At 41.3% G+C, this 8,141-nt stretch overlaps 1 protein-coding gene across 1 annotated transcript; it reads left to right on the top strand.

The window, feature by feature from the left end:
• Positions 1–4: 4 nt before the first annotated feature.
• SLC30A1 (solute carrier family 30 (zinc transporter), member 1) lies at positions 5–5,459 on the top strand (the record flags this gene model as incomplete). Its single annotated transcript, XM_010182093.1, has 2 exons — positions 5–296; positions 3,789–5,459. Coding segments are annotated over 2 exons (1,203 nt in total), but the record flags the coding sequence as incomplete, so codon positions are not given.
• Between the last annotated feature and the right edge of the window lie 2,682 nt (positions 5,460–8,141).

An 8,141-nucleotide genomic window follows, 5' to 3' on the forward strand; every position in this document is an offset into this window, starting at 1 on the left:
CATCGAGCGCTTCACGGAGCCCCACGAGATCCAGCAGCCGCTGGTGGTCATCGGCGTGGGGGTGGCGGGACTCATCATCAACCTACTGGGGCTCTGCCTCTTCAACCACCACGGTGTCGGGGGCCACGGCCATTCCCACGGCCACGGCCACTCGCACAGCGGCAGGCAGCATTCCCGCGGCGGCCCCAAGCCGGAGCAGCCACCCGGGGATGGGGAAGCTGCTCTGCACCGGGAGGAGACCAGCACCTTGGTGGAGAACTGCAGCAGCTCCAACGGGGTCAGTCAGGAAAAGCTAGGTAAGTCCTGCAGTGCCTCTGTCCCATCCCATCATAGAGGAAAGCAGAAGAGGTCCCTGACCTGAAGAAAGCGGTGGGCATCCTGGTCCCACGTGGTGCACGCTTTGTGGGGACCACCCATCCTTCCTCCTGGGGAAGAAGCAAGAAACTTTCTTAGCGGTGCTCTTGGGCACATGGCTTTTGCACCTCTACCTCACGCCTTTCCTTCAGGGGCTAAAAGGAGTGCCCTGAGTCGTCTGTCTGTGTTGCAGGGAGGTCAAAGCATTACAGGGTCTTAGGATAAAGCAGTCTTCCTTGCAAAAAGTTGGTGCTGGTAGAGAAGGCACATGACAAGTGTGTTTTGCCTAGCGACACAAGCTGTCACAAGACATTGCCCTAATGCCTCCTGAACTGGCTGCACATCAAATAGAGGGCAGCTCAGCACCTTGGTCCTGACAGCCAGATCTCTCCAGCGGGTCGGTTATTAGCCACTTGAGAAGCTAATCTCAATCTGAACATAATATACTGAAGTATATTCCGTTGCAATAAGGTGGTACTTCTTCATGATATCTGTATTAATAGGAAGAAGTCTTCGAAATTACCAGTCAGAACTGTGGAAGTCACGCAGTAGGCACTGAATGTGGAGCTCACTGGTGTCAGCGCACACGCGTGGTTTCTCCCAGTTACTTTTCTTTAGCTTTCTAAAGCATGCACCTTCCCACTCGCACATAGAGATAAATTTAAAATCTTCTCTTCCCAATTGTGATGAAACTGTCAGTTTGGTGGGAGGGAATTTCATGGGTTGTTTTTTTTAATGGATGCAGAAGCCTGGATAGTTTATTTTGAAGTCACTTGGTCTAAGCCAAGTACTGCATGTTAGCGGAGTGAAAGGTGCACAATTGCCACTTCTCAATCATTTGGCACCGCTGTTAAAAGAGGAAAGGGGCTTCAGTCTTCAGATCCTACATCTCCCCTTTATTTTCAGGGTGACATCAGGAGACCACTGTTTGAGCTTAAACTGAGTTTTAATTGAGCAGGGTGAACTTTGCTACAGTTTCAGTTTTTTCTGTGGTCCGAGGTTCCAATACACAGTTGAGAAAGTTAGCAGTTTCTCTCTCTCCTTAGTGTTTCAACTCCATGTTGGTTTTGAAAAGACAGGCTTTGCAAGAGGATAGGAAAGTTGGTCTGAATTTATTACACCATTTTCTTGACCGCATAATATGCTCTTAATGTTGGTTTAGTTCCAACAAAGGTATCCTTTTAATTAAACAGTGTAAAATTTCCTTATCTGTTGATCGAATAGATTGGCTTGTGAATTGTTCTTGTGTGTTGAAACTGAAGCTGTGCTTTTAGCCAAACTTTGGCCTAGTTCTAGACTAACAGATTATAAAATTACAGAAATGTAAATGTATACTGTTTTGAACTAACTTGTTTGGAATTTCTCATGGATGTCCTTCTGGCAATAACGAATAATTTGTTGTGGGTATTTAGGTTGGTAATAGGGTATAATTTTGGTCACAGTGAAACTTTGAAATAAGTTTGTATTTCCTTCTGTGCCTTGTCATGATTATGTAATGGATGGAGTTATTCACAGTTTACCCATGGAAATGTTACAGGTAAACATGCTCAGAGGCTTATGAGAAGCTGTGAGATGCATCGGTGAAGAGTAGGGAAGTGACTGAGAGCGGTGCTTTGTCTTCACTAGAAATTACAGAGCAGGCTAGACCTTGATTTCCTAACGTGCGACTGGAAAGCTGGTGATAGTGTTAGGGCCTAGTCCCACACAGGTATCTTTGCACATAGACTTTGCATGAAGTAATCAGTTTCTAGTTGGATTTGAATAAGCATATTTCAAATAGACACATTTTAACCATTTGCTAGTAAAAAGAATCTCAAGAGCTTTCTGGAACCGTGTTTCCTGTTATACACCCTTATAGGTAGGTCTGCTGACTTTCCAAATCTTCTTTGTTCCAAGTACTTGGTATGCAGCAGAGTGTCAGGAAAGTTCCTCTTTCCTTGCTCTCATCGTGGACCCTGAGCTCTGAACTCTGTAACCGGAGATATTTTCCTCTAATTTATTGATTTCTCTGGAAAGTTACAGGTCTCACATTCCATAACTCCCAGAAGTTGTGTGGAAAATGTAGCTGGAGCTTTAGGACAGAAGTGTGGTGCACAAGGTAATGAAGCCCGGGACTTGCAATTGAGCCGCTCAGCCACTTTTGTAGGAGCCCACCCCTTTTTCAGGGAGGAAAGAACCTGTAGACACCTTAGGATTACAGAACTGCAGTCATGAGAGCAGAGTGGCAGGAGCTGCAGGTTGTCCTGGCGTGTTAATGTTTACACAGCTCTGAACTCAATAACCACAGAACCAGTAAGAGCTCCTTGTTTCAGTTTGCTGGGCCAGTGGCCAGTGCCCATTACATTTCTTTGACACTGGTAATTTTTTGTCCAGAGAAAAACTTTTGGAGAAAAGTAGGATGTAAGATCATGTAAAATTCTTTCAATTCTGAACATTGAAAAATGTTTTTCTCTCAAAAAGCATCCTTCCTTGTGTGCATTTATTCCTATATAGCTAGTTAGGTGTGATGGAGTAGTAATGTCGCAGACAGTTTTGACAAAGGAGGGCACTTAAATGTTCATTTATGCATTGCACTGTCCGTGACACATGGCTTTGAGCATCAACTGCTATATGTCACTCAACAGCTGTATGTCATTTAAAAAAAAAATTAAAAATACATTTTTTATGTACTCTGAAATATAAATAACACTAGTTCCTAGCCTCTGAGAGCTTCAGTGATAACTTACACCATGCTGTAGTCAATGCTGCTGATAAATTTTGCATTTTAAACTTAAAAGCTCAGTTCATTGTGTCTCACAGTTCTGATGGCTCCATGCACCATCTCAGAAAAGCTTCCTTTTTCTGGAATTCAGAAGTCTTTTGGAAATGAACTACTAAACCCAGAAAGAAGTTACTATGAAACAGTATCCATACAACTTTTGAGCTTCTGGCCGAATAAATTTTAATATAAAATAGTGATGCAATCTTATGGTTTAAGAGAGATTTAAACAATGTGATTAGTCTTCTGGCTCTTCAAAAGAGGGAACAAATGTAAGTTACTTAGCTGCTTAACCAGCTTTTTTAGATATGGTGTGTAATTCTGTATTTTGTTTAAGAAATGAACAGTGAGTTGTCAAATGGTTAAACAGCTGGAAAATGCGAAAACAGTTTTTCAGTAAAATAAATTAAAATGTGGTTGTCTTAGTACTTTGCCACTATACATCTTTAAGCTTCATGTAGAAACAATTGCCTTCTAGACTATTTAGATCACTTACTGGGACAACTGAATGTTTTTCAGCCAGAGAAAATGCTGCTGAGTGTTAAGGGAAGAGTTGCTTGCTTTTCAGTTTTGTACTTGATGTGGCAAGCTTAGTGTTGGTTATTATTTTATATGGAATTATAGTAATGTGTGGTATTATAGCATATGCCTAATTGTCTCACTGTTTTCTTGTCAGGCGATATGAAAGACGACATGACTGATGTACAAGTGAATGGGAACGCTGGTCATTATCCTCTGGATGCAGAGGAGGTTGAAGAAGACTCTAGTGCACAGCTTAACATGCGTGGAGTTTTTCTGCATGTTTTCGGAGATGCCTTAGGTTCAGTAATTGTGGTAGTCAATGCCTTGCTCTTTTATGGGTTGTGGAATCCATGCCCCAAAGATGGACCCTGCTTTAATCCATGTGTCAATAACCATTGCATGGAAAATGCTACTTTATCCCAAACACTTGGCAAAGCAAACGTGTCTGAGCAGGAGAGCATTACAGTGGCTGGTCCATGCTGGTTGCTGTATTTAGATCCTGTCCTTTGTTTGATTATGGTTTGCATACTCCTTTATACAACTTACCCGTTACTTAGGGAGTCAGCCCTTATACTTCTGCAAACTGTTCCCAAACAAATAGATGTTCATTCTTTGAACTCAAAATTACGTACCCTTGAAGGAGTTGAAGCAGTCCATGAATTACACATTTGGCAGCTAGCAGGCAGTAGGATCATTGGCACTGCTCACATAAAGTGTCCTGACCCTTCCACGTACATGATGGTGGCGAAGCGCATAAAAGAGATATTTCATGATGAAGGGATTCACGCAACTACCATTCAGCCCGAGTTTGCCAGCGTTGGCTCTGAATCAGGGAGAGGGAAATGCGAGTTTCCTTGCAGGACTCAGTGTGCTTTGAAGCAGTGTTGCGGAGCAGGAGAAGACAGTACTTCAAGGAAGACAGAAAAATCTTCGTCACTTAGTATTTCTTGTTCAGAAGTTGTCATTGAATTTCCGAAAACGAGAAGGACTAAGTCGGAGAGCATCCCTGCAGTGAAGCTAGAGGGAAACATCGATCAAAACGAGCAGTTTGAATCATCTTTGTAACTCCCTGAATGGTGCTACCTGACTTCTGGTGACTGTGACAACAGCTCTATTGCAAGAGGAAGAGACAGACGTTTGAGATGCAATTTTGCCAAGTAGTGTAATTGCTGAAGTCCTTGTTCTTGTCATATTGCTAAACCTAGAATGCTTGTTTTAAATAACATGTCACTGTCATGATACAATGTGTTTGTGTTGATTTTTGTACCGACAGACAGAAAGTGCACCAATGCTGTAACAACTTTGGAAAACCAGTTTCAGCATCTCAGCAGAGACACTTTTTGCTGTGCTTCAAATTACAATATTTTTCCCAGTGAAAAGGTATTTGAGGGATAAGCATGTAGGAACTCAACTTGTGTTACAGATTTCTTGGACCTACTCTTTCCTTTAATATTTGATTTGTAGCTATTTTAATATATTGTTTATTTAGAAGCCCTAAGGAAACCAAAGTTCATAGAACGTTTTTAAAAATATAGCTACTTAAAACTGGAAACCACTTTGCAGTTTCACATATTTTTCTTAAACCTATAAAATAATAAATGTGAAGGCTTTTCTAATGAATTTGTCATATAGCATATTTTAAACAGAACATCAAGTGATTGTTAGAAACTGTCCCCACTTTTCCTGATAGGGCAGCGAGGTAATTAAAATCAACTACTTGTGATAGTGTCAGATGTGAAAGGTTTTTTTTTTTTCCTAGCAGAATGGAGGTTCAAGCTGCTGTATACTGCTGTGTGATCAAGATGTGAGACTGATAAAATAACACATACTTTTGGATGTTATGGATTTTCTGGTGTTTTCCCTTATTTCCAAGATACATCTGGTCACAAAAGTCTTGGAAGTTTAAAGAATCTTTGACTCACAGTGCTATGAATGAGGAGCTGGAGCTTCATTTTTAACTGATGCTCAGTTTACTAAGACAAAAGAATTAGTTCTGTCAATAAGAGCTTTGTCAGGGAAAGTCTGCCAAACACCAACAATATAATTCGTGCTTTTAGGCATAGACAGTGGCCTCAATAACAAGCAATTCAGTGGTGCGTTTTGCTTGTAGTTGAGTGTGTCTGTAAGCACTTGCAGTGACGATAATCCTGGTCCTGGCAGTGCCCTCAGGAAGCCCTCTGCTGATTTTTGAGGAAGTGGGGCAGGGAGTGATATTTCATTCACTGTATCTCACACTTGGAGACGTTTGTGCATCACATAATTTCACTTATTAAGTATCCAGATCTATGGTTTAAAATGTTAACTCGATTAATTCACAACTGGCTCTAAAGAAGCTGTTACAGTATGCTGCCAATTTACACCTTAACCAAGGAGAAACTGGTCTATGGACTCTGTGGATTTGGCAGAGACTAGATGAGAGTTGAAGATAAAACATACAAGAAATCTAATCTAAAACCTTGCCCCTTTTGGTCCACCCTCAAGTTATGTATGGGAAATAATGTCTTGTGATTTAATTGACAGCTCCCATGCTCAAAACTGGAAAACAACTCAGATCTTCCATTGTTTGCTCTATGACTCTGGATGTGATGAACACTCTGCCTCAGTTTCCCTGTCTTAAAATGGGGATAATACCTACCTCACAGGGGTGTTGTGAGGCTTAACTCTTGTGGGAAGAGCTTGGAGATCTGTTACTGGAAGGCACTGGAAGGAGTATAAGATACTAAATTGCATGGTATTTACTTCTGTAAATGTATTGCAATACCTAGGCACAATGGAGGGAACTGAGGATAGTTTTGGCCTTACGAATTTCTTTGATGCTGTGGTTTTCAGGTTTTTAACAGTATTTAAATGTAGATTCTTTTTTTCTTAAAGAATGTTTTGTTAGTGAAGGGAATGTAGCTTTGCCTCTGGATACAGAACACCTTGCTAGTTTGCATTTCTATTTTGTGTCTCCTATGATAATTGCTCCTAAGTAGTTCAAAATAGTCTGCTGCTCGTCAGACCGGGATTGGCCCAGGTCGTGTCAGTGGTCTTACCCAACCTCTCAGCAGAGCATTGCAGTCAACTCTCGATTATCCATGGGTGGATTACCTGTGTTGTATATTAACTGTGCAGTCTACAGGGCCAAACCAGCTCTGTGTTGTACGCCAGTGCATTGGCCACATGCTATGTGCCGAAGCATTGGAAAAGTAAAGGAGCTCAGTCCAGTTTCATGCGAGCCCGCTCTCACAGGGTTATTTTGTGAGCTCGGGTGCAGCGCAGCACGGTGCGGTTATTTTTCCTCTTGGCTGCTCAGATGCACCCAGAGGAAGCTGCAGTGTGTGGATGGGTTGGTTCAGCTTTGGGATGTTGGTGCCTCACAGCTATCAACATCATTCGCTTTTTTCTGTGTTTATGCTTGTTGTATAGTCTCATAAACTAACTTATATAAATACTATATTAACATATTTATGTTTTTGTTTCGTCTGAGTTACCTTAACTCTTTCTCCTGTTACCTGTATATGATCTAGAGTTGACTGTTAAATGAGATCTTGTATGAGACTACATTTGCAAAATATGCTACCACTGCAAGTATACTACAGAGTATTAACCAAGTAAATTTTGCAATTAACAAAGTACTATTTTTTTTAAAATGTATATCCTTGCTTTTTATGGTAAACTTTCACTAATTATTTTGCTCACTAGTTTAAAATTGGTCTCAGTCATTAGTATCAATTATTGAGGTCCTGCTGTATATCACTAGTGTGCCATAGAACTACTGCTCTTTAGTTTATTTAAAAAAAAAAGCCAAGACAAACCATCGTAGCACTGAGAAGCCTGATTTATTTCTCTCCCGTTGCTCTTATAAAAAAAGAGCAACTATAAAGTCTTGACAGTTGCCGCCATTGGTTAACAGTCTCAGTAAATGCATCTGAATCGATGGAGTTGTGGTCACTAATTCCATTGTAACTATTTAATCTTTTCTTGTGTCCCAGAAGTCATATTTTTCTATTTCTGTGTCCATTGCAGGCAATGGCTAGCTTAAAAGACAAAAAGCTCTCCTCCACGTTATTTTTCTTACTGGGACAAGATGCAGATGTGATGATGATGATGGTGGTGGTGGTGGAGGCAGAAGGGGGAGTTGCGTGGCCTCTCCGTCCTGTGCCGTGTTGCATGTCCAGCTGGTATTAACGGGGCCCTTCAGTCAGGCAGATTCCCTGAAAGCATATGGTGAGGTCAAGGTGGTGGCTGGATGGCAGCAGAAACACCATTTTGGTGTCTGTTCTGGCTGTAGGAGACCTGACTGTAGCCTGATAGCTTGCGATACAGCTTGATTTTTTCAACCTGCTCTGTCTGTGGTTACACAGGCTTGATTTGTTCTGAAGATTGCAGTTCCAGAATACTGGGAGCATTCAAAAACACTGCACAGTCTTTTTTTTGTCTTTTTTTTGTCTTTTTTTTGGTCGTTTTTTTTTTCCACAAAGCATGAAATTAGTGAATCTCATGTAAGTGAACACTGCAGTGGTGG

The sequence above is a fragment of the Mesitornis unicolor genome, unplaced genomic scaffold, assembly GCF_000695765.1.
Source record: "Mesitornis unicolor isolate BGI_N332 unplaced genomic scaffold, ASM69576v1 scaffold41293, whole genome shotgun sequence".
Classification (NCBI taxonomy): domain Eukaryota; kingdom Metazoa; phylum Chordata; class Aves; order Mesitornithiformes; family Mesitornithidae; genus Mesitornis; species Mesitornis unicolor.